This window comes from Pangasianodon hypophthalmus, chromosome 26, assembly GCF_027358585.1.
Source record: "Pangasianodon hypophthalmus isolate fPanHyp1 chromosome 26, fPanHyp1.pri, whole genome shotgun sequence".
NCBI classification, from domain to species: Eukaryota; Metazoa; Chordata; class Actinopteri; order Siluriformes; family Pangasiidae; genus Pangasianodon; species Pangasianodon hypophthalmus.
The window spans coordinates 11,626,721-11,639,441 of NC_069735.1; the positions used below are offsets into that span (position 1 = coordinate 11,626,721).

The 12,721-nt window shown below is 40.7% G+C and overlaps 2 protein-coding genes across 6 annotated transcripts in view; one reads left to right on the plus strand and one right to left on the minus strand.

Annotated features, from left to right (window-relative positions):
- The window catches only part of raph1b (Ras association (RalGDS/AF-6) and pleckstrin homology domains 1b), a 64,691-nt gene extending 59,487 nt beyond the window's left edge, over positions 1–5,204 (plus strand). For all 5 annotated transcript variants that reach the window (XM_053229787.1, XM_053229788.1, XM_034299973.2 and 2 more), the window contains 2 exons: positions 319–461; positions 971–5,204. In XM_053229787.1, coding sequence (XP_053085762.1) covers positions 319–461; positions 971–3,811 — 2,984 coding nt within the window. In that variant the 3' untranslated portion in view covers positions 3,812–5,204. The remainder of the gene's footprint in view (positions 1–318; positions 462–970) is intronic.
- Positions 5,205–5,578: 374 nt separating this feature from the next.
- spp2 (secreted phosphoprotein 2) lies at positions 5,579–10,105 on the minus strand. The gene is made up of 6 exons (XM_026931632.3): positions 9,756–10,105; positions 9,204–9,325; positions 8,291–8,413; positions 6,608–6,715; positions 6,375–6,420; positions 5,579–5,934 (listed from the first exon to the last, which is right to left on the minus strand). The coding sequence occupies exons 1-6, from the start codon at positions 9,811–9,813 to the stop codon at positions 5,822–5,824; spliced, it is 570 nt and encodes a 189-aa protein (XP_026787433.1). The 5' UTR covers positions 9,814–10,105; the 3' UTR covers positions 5,579–5,821.
- Positions 10,106–12,721: the final 2,616 nt, after the last annotated feature.

Genomic DNA, 12,721 nt, shown 5'->3' on the forward strand with positions numbered 1-12,721 from the left:
TACGTTTTAGCTAGCAAATAGCTATCATAGTGATCATTGTATCATATTAGCATTGTGAGTGCATTGCAATGGAACCCAAGGTGCAATGGAACAACTCTTGGTGGAATGTCATGAGTGCTTCATAATTACCCTAATTCCAACTACTTGTACATGGATGGAGATTTGCAAACCACACACACACAAAGTTCTTTCTCATAGCATATGAGACATTCTCTTCACAGTTTACAGTTGTGGTTTAGGGAAAATCAAGTACAATCTGTGTCCATTGACCAAAGTTGCTGGATAATAATGATTCTTGATCTCTGTGTGTCCTTGTAGAGTCACAGTCCAACCACTCCAGTCAGACAGACAGTGGGGTGTCAGATGGCACCTCATCCACACATGCACGCTCACAGAGTGTCGTCAGCTCCATCTTCTCTGAGGCCTGGAAGAGAGGCACGCAGATGGAGGAGAGTACCAAGGTGAGTTTTGAATACCTGATATAAAAGCAGTTTTGCAGTCTTGTGTACTGTGTTCTCACTTCACCTAACACCTCTTGGCTTCATTGCAAGTTTGCCTTTTCTAAGTGTCCTAAGACCAATTTTACCTTTTGGCAGTAAACATTCATTGCCTAATTCCCCAAAAGCATATCTGTCTATTGGTACCTCATAGCAATCAGAATACCATGTTTTTGACTATTTGTTACTTACACTGAGCTCCAGAATTATTGGCATATTTGGTAAAGATGGGTTAAAAAATGCTATGGAAAAATGTCTTTGTGTTTTTTTTGCTTAATCTCATTCTGAAAGAGAAAAACTCTAACATGTAATTGATGTAAATTTATTCTAAGAATTTATTATAATAATACTGGAACTGACAGAATGACCAGGGACTCCAACTTCATTCTTAACATTCACATGGAGACAGGCTCTGTTACATAAGCAGTCCTGGTGTGTATCCCATTAAATTTTTAATTTTTTTTTCCCCTCAGACGAGACCAGAGTCAACACGTTCAAGCCATTCTACCCACAGTGTCCATGGTGGCCACTCCAGCCATGCACACTTTATCACTCATACAACTGCGTCAGTACATCTGCAGCAGCATGTGCAGCCTCAGTCAAATTCAATGCCACACCCACATGCACAGTCAGGCTCGCAGCCTCGTGGTAGCATTACTCAAACATCCATTCAGGCTCCACTCCAGCCTGCTCCAGTTCCACCCCTGCCATCTCCAGCTCCTCCGCAGCCCTCTCCAGCTCCACCCAAGCTCTCTCCAGTTCAACCCCAGTCCTCTCCAGTTCTGCCCAAGCCCTCTCCAGCTCCACCCCAGCCCTTTCCAGCTCCACCCAAGCTCTCTCCAGTTCTACCCCAGTCCTCTCCACTTCTTGCCCAAACCTCTCCAGTTCTGCCTCAGTCCTCTCCAGCTCCAGCTCCTCCCCCACCACCGCCACCACCTCCTCCGCCACCACCTCCTCCTGTCTGCGTCCATCACTACTCAGGCCCACATATATTTGCCAAATATAGCACCATCAACCGCCTGAAGAATGCCTCTCAGGCTGCTAAGCCACACCCCCAAGCACAGCAGGTGCTCCAAGTACCATCCCCTCAGCCTTTGAAGCCCCACATCAACAATATTCCACCAGGAGCAAGTGTCCCACCCCCACCACCTCCTCCTCCACCAGCACCCATGCCTGCACCAGGTTCAGCCATGGCTGTCCTGAAACTTGGCCCTCCAAGCCCAGCCACTGTGCCTCAGTTCACCCCACCACCCCCGCCATCCCCACCACTGCCATCTACACCTCCAGCATCTATCAAATCCCAACCTCTTCCACCTCCACCTCCAGCACCAACCCAGTACCACCCTTTTCCCCCACCTCCACCTCAAGTACCCGTCCAGTCCCACCCTCTTCCCCCACCTCCACCTCCAGCACCTATCCAATCCCACTCTTTTCCCCCACCTCCACCTCCAGCAACTATCCAATCCCACTCTTTTCCCCCACCTCCACCTCCAGCAACTATCCAATCCCACTCTTTTCCCCCACCTCCAGCAACTATCCAATGCCACCCTTTACCCCCACCACCACCAGCAGCACCTATCCAATCCCACCCCCTTCCTCCACCTCCAGTACCCATCCAGTCCCAGCCTTTTCCTCCACCTCCACCACCAGCCTCCTTCCAAGCTGAGGCTTTTCCTCCTCCCCCACCTCCACTGCAAACCAACAGCCTGCCTCCTCCACCCCCGCCACAAGCAGCCCCAGCTCCATTAACTTCCAGTGGCCTCAAACACATTCTAGCCCAGAAATTTCCCAACATACCCAGGGATGTGTCCCCTCCAGACAGTCAAACTCAGTCGCCACCACCCCCTCCGCCTCCTCCACCACCACCACCACCACCCCCCACTCCTCCTGCCCCTCCTCTCCCACCTCAGCAGCCTCCTGCTCTAGCACCACCTCCACCTCCACCTCCCCCACCTCCCCCACTGTCGGCCCCAGGGCCACCTCGGGCTTTGCCCAAAACATTCACTGGAGGATTTCCACCTCAAACTGCACCGAAACCATCAGGCGCCACCATGCAAGTGTCTCCAGTTGCTCCTCTTCTTCCTGGTCCTCCTCCACCTCCTCCACCACCTCCACCTCCTCCTGCACCAGTGAAAACTCATCCACCACCTACACTACCCAAGCAGCAGAGCATCACCAAGATGATGCCCCCTTTGAATCAGACCTCTACTACATCATCTTTGGTCAAACAGATTGCCAGCCAGTTTCCGGGTGCTGTTCCCTCAGTGACCAACAATGTAGAGGGTCACAAAGCCCCACTATCAGCACCTGCAGTTAAGACTAAACCAAAATGGCAACCTGGTGGACAAGTTCAGCAGCAACAGCGGTCACCTGAGTTTCCACCACCACCTCCAGATACTACACTCAATTTCCCACCACCACCACCCCCATGTCCACCTCCTCCACCTCCTCCAGGTCCAGCACCACCACCTCCACCTCCACTGCCCCCTGCACTGTTAAGTTCTCCAATGAAGGCCCCCTCTGGACCCTATGGAGGTTGCAAGAAGCCTCCCCCAACCCCTCTACGCAACTCCAGTGTCAAGTCCGACTCTTCAGCAGAATACCAGGAGTCCCGCCGAAATCTAGTGAGCAAGTTCAACCCCAGCTCAGCGTCTTCAGCTCCAGTGTCTTCTGGTTCTCCTTCCAAGGATTCTTTTACTGGGCCACCTGCGCCACCTAAACCTGGCAAGCTGAACCTGGGTAACCTACCACTGGCTTTGCAGAACAAAGTGGGTCAAAACCAGCAGCCTAGCACGCATGTTCCCTCCCATGACCCAACTGAGAATAACAGCTTTCCTCCTCCTCCACATGTATCAGATCTCCCTCCTCCACCGCCCCTTCCAGGCACCCCAAAAGTTGCTGTGGTGAACCCCCAGCCCCAGCCTGCATGGAGCAAGAACTCTCTGAAGAAGACAGCACATCCTACATCACTGCGCCGCAACAATACAACTCCAGAGCCTCCACCACTATCCCCACCCCTGCAGGGAGGGCCCGCACCTCCAACCTCTCCAAAGGGAAGCACTCAGCCAAACTTTCTAGAGGACTTGAACCAGACTCTGAGGCGCAAGTCTTTGCGAAACTCTGCAGCCAAGTTGGACCCTGTGGCCACCATGGATGACATGGCACTGCCTCCACCTCCTCCAGAGCTTCTTGACCAGCAGAGACATAGTGGGAATGGGTATATGTCCAACAACATCTCTGGCTATGCAACAATAAGGCGAGGCCCACCTCCTGCCCCACCCAAACGGGACCACAGCACCAAACTGACAAACTGACAGTACTGGAATGTCCTTTGATGCTCCTTATTGAACGCTCATATAGGGATATGGATAAATAGCAATCAGTGTAACTGGCTTTTAAACAATATTTGACTTTGGGGACGAGCGATCAAAATTACTCTCAGCTTTAATATGCATTGATGCACTCAGTATATTTGCTGAATTTACTCAGTAAATTCAGTTTCAAACTATGACATGAAGGAAATCTCTGCAACATACTGGTACTGCATGGACATAAGGGCAAAATTATAGTAAGCATACAAAAGCTGGTTTGTTTTTGGGTGGTTGAATGTCAGGAATTATAGGGAAATCACAGGAAGGATGAATTTTGCCTTCGTTTTTTATATGAATTTATTTAAATATATGAAGACATTTTTTATTTTAGGATGTTGTTGTTAAGGGTTGACGATGATTGTTTGAGAGAGTAGTAAATGTTAAGTGTTTTTGTACCGAGAGTCTTTGGCTGGCCTGGCACTTCCCATTTACCTGCAAGAGTGAATGGTATACTGGTGAATGTGCTTAGCATTCTTTAGGGGTGCTTGGGAATTTTCAAGTATGGTTGTGGAACCTCTCTCAGTGATATTAAGTAGCATTTTTCTCAGAAAACAGTGCATAAAATGATTCATTCTATTTAAATCTAGGTAACAATTGAGACAAATTCTTTGGGAAAAGATTTGGGAAATATTGAATAAGGGACATTTCATCAAAATAAGCCTGTCACATAAATGAAGAGAAATGAAGAGACTTGTCATGATTGCTTACAGAATTCTGTGAGATTTTGGAATGTGTTGAACCTGTCTGACTTATCTACACAATTCACATCAATTCAGTATTTTACTGTACAATATCGCCTGCTTTAATTGTCTGTTTCTGGTCACGCCGTCTTATGCCAAGAATTCAGGCATCCTGTTAACAGTTGTTCATATATCATGGACTTCAAGTGGCTTGGTGTGTTTAGCTCATGTCCTCTGACTTGGGAACAATATCCTACCTGATGGTTACTTATGGTCTCATCCTTTAGCAGGGAGCAGTCAATGAACAGTCCTTCTTGTATAGGCATGTCAAAATTGTTTTAATATTTTGGTTAAATTACCAGTGGGATTTTTTCAACAGTCTTTATTACAGCTTCCTTACTGAAATAATTACGATCAGATCTGGTTAACAACATAAAATCAGACCACACAATAGCTGTAACTGAGCAGCAAAAGGCAAAATGACCATGCCATATATGTATAAACGTGTATTACCTTACAGAACCATGTATTCCCCTTGGAAGGACATCTGTGTTTTTGATGACTGAATATTCAACAATATCATGTTTCTTTTTAAGGTTTTTTGATGATGTAAACATTAAATTATTAAAGTTAATTAACCAGTCTTAAACCAAAGGTGCACTATAAATTCTTGTCTTTTAATGTCAATGTCTAATGGTATTGAATGGGGCAATGGAATGTCACAGTATAAATGTTTTCATACCATAGAATGCCTGTATGGCTCTATTAAACAGATCTGGGAATAGAGCTTTGGGGATAAAGGAGGTTTAGACCACATTAAAAGAAAGTTCAGCAGGTAAAATGCTGCTATAGTTATCAGTTAGCATCACTTTGCTAAGTACAGGCGCTGATCCCCAATTAGTAGTGTTTTTTGTGGAAATTTAAAGGTCTTATTGATGTGTGTATTTGAGCTGTGGTTGAGGAGAGCATGTATATGTGTGCATACAAGTGATACAGCCTAACCTTTACAGAATCTGCTAGAACCAATGGCAATAGCAAGATGACGCTGTTTATTTTAATGTTTGTCAAAGAGGAAGCCCACTATGTGGACAGGTTATGTTACTGAAATTTTTATAGCATAAATTTTTAACAAAATATTTTTAAGTAATATTGTATGTTATGTAGCACCTCCAGAACTTTGTAGCCCCTGCACCTATACAAAATCAGTCTTAAATCTCCAGAGTCTGTATGCATATATTCCTCACGTTTTACTGTTAAAATTAGAAGGCTGTGGTTATTCCAGATGGTTGCTCAAATAATCTTCATGAACATTGATGTCACCACGGCGCCCAGGATGTACTGGTGGAGCTACACCTGAGCTTGGAGTTGCAGTCGAAGGTACAGGGTCTGTAACAAATGATAAAAAAAAATAATAAATTAAGTGTATTATGAAGTACTATGTAGGTTAAGGTGCCAGTTTCTGGTTTGTTTTTCAGATGTAATGTCTCTAAATTCTAGATATCTTGTTTTGTTTATCATACCTGTTTGTTTTTTCTTTTTCATTTTAGAAATGTCCACAGATCTTACTGTGCATGTATAGTATCCACTTTATCATTTAGATTTATCACTTTATCAGTGGATACCCCAGTGGTCTTGGTGTGCAAATCTCACATCAGAATATGGATAATCATAAGTGATATAACAAAATCTCTCACCATCTATATAACAAAGTCAAATTAGAGTTACTTTTAAATCCTCAAACTAAGCGTTTAGTATGTACTGTATGTTACATACTGTATATCAGAATTAATCCACTGGGCACAAAGTGTGTCTATAAATTTACTTACCTCTACGAGCAAGGCGATTTGGATCATAGTGCCATCCGGTCCACACCTGAAACCACAAATTTTCCAGTTTATTTAACTTGAATTCTCAATTGGCCACCCAGTCTTTCATGAGTATTCATATTTACCCTGGAGCTGAGAGGACAACATGCACTGTGTTTGGTGTAAGGCTTCACAGGGCTTATAGATCTTTCATATACGGTATATAAATACAGTCTTTCCCACTTCTAACTCACCTCTTCACTGGACTCGGAGCTGGAACTTTGTGCGGGGCTGCATTTGAAGGACATTATATTAGTGAGTCTCTCAGTCAAACGTGTTCGGATGTGGCAGCCTGCCTCCAACTGGACGCAGCAGAAGGGATGAAGAGAAAGAGGACAAAGATTGGGTTGAAATCAAGGTGGGGGAGGAAAATGAAAGCTGTGAGTTTGTTGTGGGCTTGTTTTTTGAAAATTGTTATGCAAGAGCAAAGTAAACTGGGCTAAAACTTTTGTTTTGCAAGAGCAAAGTAAACTGGGCTAAAACTTTTGTTCTTTCATGGAATGTGTCATTCCAAACTTTCAGTTTCTTTGAATTTGCTTGGACAGGCTCTGTTGGCATGGCACCAAACAGAGGTCAACTACGTGAAGAGTTCAGCGTTTTCCTCACTCGCCATTTCACAACTACAAGGTCTGACCCTTTGCAAAATGTTAACCTTTTAAAATCTCTTTGCTTTTCTTCTAAAAAGGCTAGTTTAATATACAACACATATATACTGATTCACATATTTTGGTTCATGATTTGGTTTAAACTCGAAAATGTGCATATTGTAATCTGCTAAATCACTGTACACAAGTAAATGCATGTGTAATCACTGAATGTTGCATTATGTTGTCTGAGCATGATACAAAACATTATCAAAGATTTAGGATTAGCTTTTGAAACTTGCCTACAAGTTTTAAGGACGGTCCAGTCTGCAGACTGCAGAATAGTTTCCATGTCCTTAATCCCATATTTGAATTCAAAGCCCTGCCCCTCATTACTGAATAAGACCCAGAGCTCAGAAGTAGTTTAGTACTTGCACTCGGAGGTAAGGTTTTCTTACGGATCCTGACGTCATCCTATGTTAGCTAAGTATCAACAGTAAAGTGTATTAATATTATTATTATTATTATTATTTTTAATGACCTTTTAAACCTGTTAATCTCAGTTTTACTAGCCTGCTAGTGTTGGTGAAAATTATAAGCATTTATAAATATTAATTAATATTTCCCTCATGAATCCCATTATAAAAGCTAACTGTTTTCATGTATTTTGTCCACTGCTAACTAGCCAGCAGTTTATTTATTGACCTAAAGACATCCTCTCAGAGATTCTGTCATGTCTGCTCAGTTCAGCTAGCTGGCTAGTTAGCAGTGGACATTCTTAGCATTTTATGAATGACTTAAAAATTCCTCTCAGAAATCCTGTTGGTTAGACAATGTTAGCTAGCTGTCTAGCATTAGCAGTGAAAATTCTGAGAAATTCTGAATATGACTTAAGCTAACCTGACAGAAATCATAAGTCATACTGATAAGTGCTCAGAATTGTCACTGCTAATACTAGCCTGCTACAACATACTAGCAAGCTCACCTGACAGTAATCTTATTTTAGCTAACTGGCTAAAAAGATCTGTGGAAAAAAAGAATTTGTATAAATGAATGCCAGTAAGTTCTACTTCTAAGATCTTCACATATAAACTGAAACACTAGCTTTCTGTGAACTGCATTCTGCAGACAAAAAAAAAAAACAGTGAATTATGACAAATATAAACAGAAGGCACCAAGTTATGCACCTCTTAAGACTGATCTTTAGTGTTCTTCTCACAAAAGTCCAGGTAAGATTCCAACTCAAAAGAGCTAGACCAAGATCGACATATAAGCAAACAAATTTGTGCTTACCACAAAGAAGCCTCTACGGTAGGCGCAGCCCTGAGGGTCAATCCCAGAGCCCTTCCGACATTCCGTCTCCCTTATCCCAAATTTCAGCATCATATCATACATGTTTGTGCCCAATGGTACAACCTGGAGCAACACAAAGGAGAAAAACCTAGCATTATATGCAGTATTCTTGACAGACACGCTTCATAAGCATCAGTGCACCAAGTAACAGTGAAATCCATCAAAGCTGTCTATGCCACACATGTGTTTGCTTAGGAATAGTATTTACAAGGCCTCTCAGATAGTGAATGATTTTATAGAAACAGATCTTTCAGAAATTCATGCATCTTACTTGAACTATAATATTATTGTGGATGTGCATCAAGTCTTGAAGGATTGATAAATATTAACATGGGTTTTTGGATATCTGCAGTATAATGCATGAAATGATAAACAGAACAAAAGCTTAAAGGAATATTCCAGTGCTTTTTCAACCTAATTTCTATCCAATGCTTCCGTGGCGTATATGTGCCATGTTTTCCTGCAGTGAGAAGAGAATGAAAAAAACCTTTTCACTCAAAAATAACTTACAATGGAAGTCTAAGGGCAGTTACTGATTTCAGCCAATTAATGTTTGTGGCGTTTCTTTCCCAAACTTTTTCATGAATTCTTCCGTGAAAGGTGTTTGTAAAATATACTCTTAATCTGCATAACTTGGGCTTTTTCAGGCAGAAGAATTTGTGTTTATTACTACAAATTCATTCATTATTCATATTCAACTGTAGTTCTGTATTGCGCCAGTGTTTGAAATCTTTGGTAATTAGAGAGGTTAAAGGATTAGAGGATGAAGAGGATGAAGGTCTCTGGATAAAATGGTTTGACTGAAGTGTCACTGCAAGCATCCTGATAAAAATGAATGAGCAATTCCACCTACTCTTGTGACTGTAGCCTTGGACACCCTGTAGAGGTGATGCCGAGCATAACGAGTGTTGATCTCGTCCAGGGCCATCCGCAGCGCCTCATCTGCTTTAGAACTCAGTTCAAATAGAGGGAGGCCTGTTGGATGAAGGTAATACCTGATTTTAAATCGATCATCAAGTTTGCAAAGTCTAGGTAAATCTGGGAAGAAATCTGGGTATATCTGTATCATTAGAAGCTACAAATAAATTAGGTTGAGATTATAATATGTCTGAGAATTTTGATAAATATGGATGCTAGCACTATGGTCTATAATGGTCTATATCAGAGTTTAATTGATTGATTGAAGGTCAATCTAGTCTTGGACCTGGATCAATTTACCAGCGTTCATATTGGAAATGTTGCTCTATCCTTATATACTGTACATTATTTGTATCTCAGAGTGAATGAGCTGATTCAGGGTCAGTTCCCCCATGTTCATTCAGATCATCCATGAATATGAAGCATAAAAATCAATGGTAATGTAGTATTATGAAGTAATATAATAAAATGCATATGCATGACTCACCTAAACCTCCCAGGCACTGGAGGAAGAGCACGAGCAGAACGCAGCACCTCATCTTCATCTGTCAATCAAACTGGAGTTCGTGGCCAGTAGCACCTGCCGCTACCCTTAAATCCCCACAGCCCTCCTCCGGCTGTGTTCTATTTCACGAAAGTTCAGCCCTATCTCACTTCCCCTAACCACTCCCCTTATGATGAGCCACATCGATTCATATAACAACATTTAATTTGTCACTTTTTTGTGTTACATTTCAAACTCAACTCTGCTTCATTTCTCTTGCCTAGTCACCCTAGGAGGAGGGAATAGGGAGCTTATTTTATTGAAATCAGACCTCTGTCTTTCTCCCTGTATCCTCCTTTCCCGGTATGCCACACTGTTTTATTTGGCCTCTCTCTTCTGTCTAGTCAGAGAGATCAGGATCCATACTTCCTGGAACAGGCCTTCACTGCGCTAGTCTTATCACTAAACACAGCTCTGATCTAGGATCAGTTCTACCCTTTTATCTCCATTAGAAAAAGCATGTGACCATGGACGCACAAAACGAAAGGTTTATCCAACTGTGTGAGAGCTGAGCTAACTGTAATAGATTAGGTAAATACGGCCAGTACTTGGTAGATCAGATAATTTAAGATGTGAGGTAACGTTATTATGTAACTGGACTATTGGGAATTATTGTGTAACATGAATGATAGGAATAAGTGTTGTGTAACAGGAATAATATATAATTCTATTGTCTAAAGTGGCAAAGAACCGTATGAAATATCTACAACATGTTCATAAGTCATTTATAGATAGTACAGCATTTAATACAGTAGAGCTTTATCCTTGTAGGATTGGAAAAGCTCATTTCCATTATTTAAATTATATAGTTCCTATCTATATGATCACTATTACTTTGTTAATATACATGTGTGATGGTGTTGAAAAACCCACTGGATGTTGCTGTGGCTGAATGCTAGCAAAAAAAAAAAAAATCAGATTTTAACCATAATTATTTTTTCTGTCCATAACACTGACATCTCAACTGTAAGAAAGAATAAAAATATTTCACCAAAATGTCATGGAAATGATTTATTTAGGCTACTTTCCTACCTTGCCTAGGCTATTGTCCTGCAAATATCATGCATTAGAGGCCACTTTAACAAATGCATGGTAGGTCAGTCTGCCTAAAGATCGCTAAAACCTTATTAGCTACGTATGATTTTCTCACATAGTGAATGCAGAACTACTTTTGTAAGATTGTCAGTTTGTAATCAGATACCAGGTGTCAGAATGCCAGATGCACCTGTGCCACAATTGGAATAGATTCAAATTTTCTCCCTTTCACTTTTGGAGGTAACCAGACTTTAAAACACTTTTTACTTGTAGTTGAGATACATACAAAAGAGAAACACATTTTTGAAGAGAGCTTGAAGAGAGCCTGTAGTTTTCAAAACTATATAGTAGAAATTGTCACCAAGTGAAGTGTTTTCCCAAGCCACCACACATATAACACCATAGGATATTAAAAAAAACGTAGGTATGGCGTCCCCTATGGGTGTGTTCTGGGTCCTTTACTCTTCTCTCCTGTGTTGCATTAGTCATCAGCATGGCATCGATTTTCATTATGCTGATGATAGTATACTGTACAACTGTGTGTCTGCTAGCCTAAATATAAGTGTAAATAAACATCTAACAATACTGTAAAAGGTCTCAATGTAATAATCGACTTTAATCACCAACTTCCATTTGTATAATATAGCTAAACTGTGAGCTCTAAGATTCTGGCTTGGTTTCTGTTCCAAAAATGAAGACAAACTTTTGTATTTTGTATTTACAGCATAGTTTTAAAAAGATACTCCCTGAATCTTCATAGAATTTTGGAGTCACCACAACATTCAAAGCTAGATTAAAGACAGAACCTTCAGACAGCAAAAATGGAAACAATACGTGTATCATTCACTTTCATCCTTTTTACCCCTTTTTTTTTTAAAAAAGATTTTAAAATCTTTTTATATCTATTTTTTGTTTCCGACTTTATAAATTTAATAAAACTATTACATTTCAAAATTTGAAATTGATAAGATTCTCTCTGCTACTATAGAGTGTGGTCCACTATGTTTATTACTTGGGATGACAAATGCCACTATCATTGGGAAACATAGAAGGCAACTCTACAGGATGCTCACATCCTGTGCTAGAAAATATATCCTTCTGAACTGGACCACAGACAAAGTTCCGTCTAAGACACAGTGGCACCAGACTGTACTTGAACATGTTTCACTGGACTTTCTGACCAGCAAGTTACATTTTATGATGTACATGGGTTTGGATATCTCTACTATTTTTGTTAGAGGTTTTGTATAATGTGAACATGTAAGACGCATATTTCTGTCATGTCATAGTCTCTGGGTCTTCCACCTGTCATTATTAATGAGCCAAATTGTTTTGTTTTGTGTTCTACTTTGTTCTGTTTGTTATGGAAAAAACTGAAAAACCCAATAAATATATATATGGGGGAAAATTTTTTTTCAAAATTTAATAGTTTTGCTGTTTATTTTACTTGTCTAGTTGTTAGCTTTATAAGCAATTATTATTATTATTATTAATTTTTATTATTATTTTTTTTGTGAAGTGACTGAATTTTGAGAAGACTAGAAAAGTTGGCAAGTTGGCTTCAGATATTCTACTTTAATGTCACTGCATGCAGATCATAGTTGTTAACGAAAACATTCAACTGATAAAAACACTGAAATAAAATAACAGGTTAAAATTAAATTATAAATCTAACAACTAGACAAGTAAAATAAACAGCAAAACTATTAAATTTTGATATAAATAAATATCTCAAACATTAAGCCAACAAAAATAAACACTAACACTAAACTGAATATATAAAAAATTTTAACTAATTTTTAAAACAATTCAATGCTATAACACTGCACAAGTTTTCTGTGCAAGCATTATGAATACTGAATAAGCATGTGTGC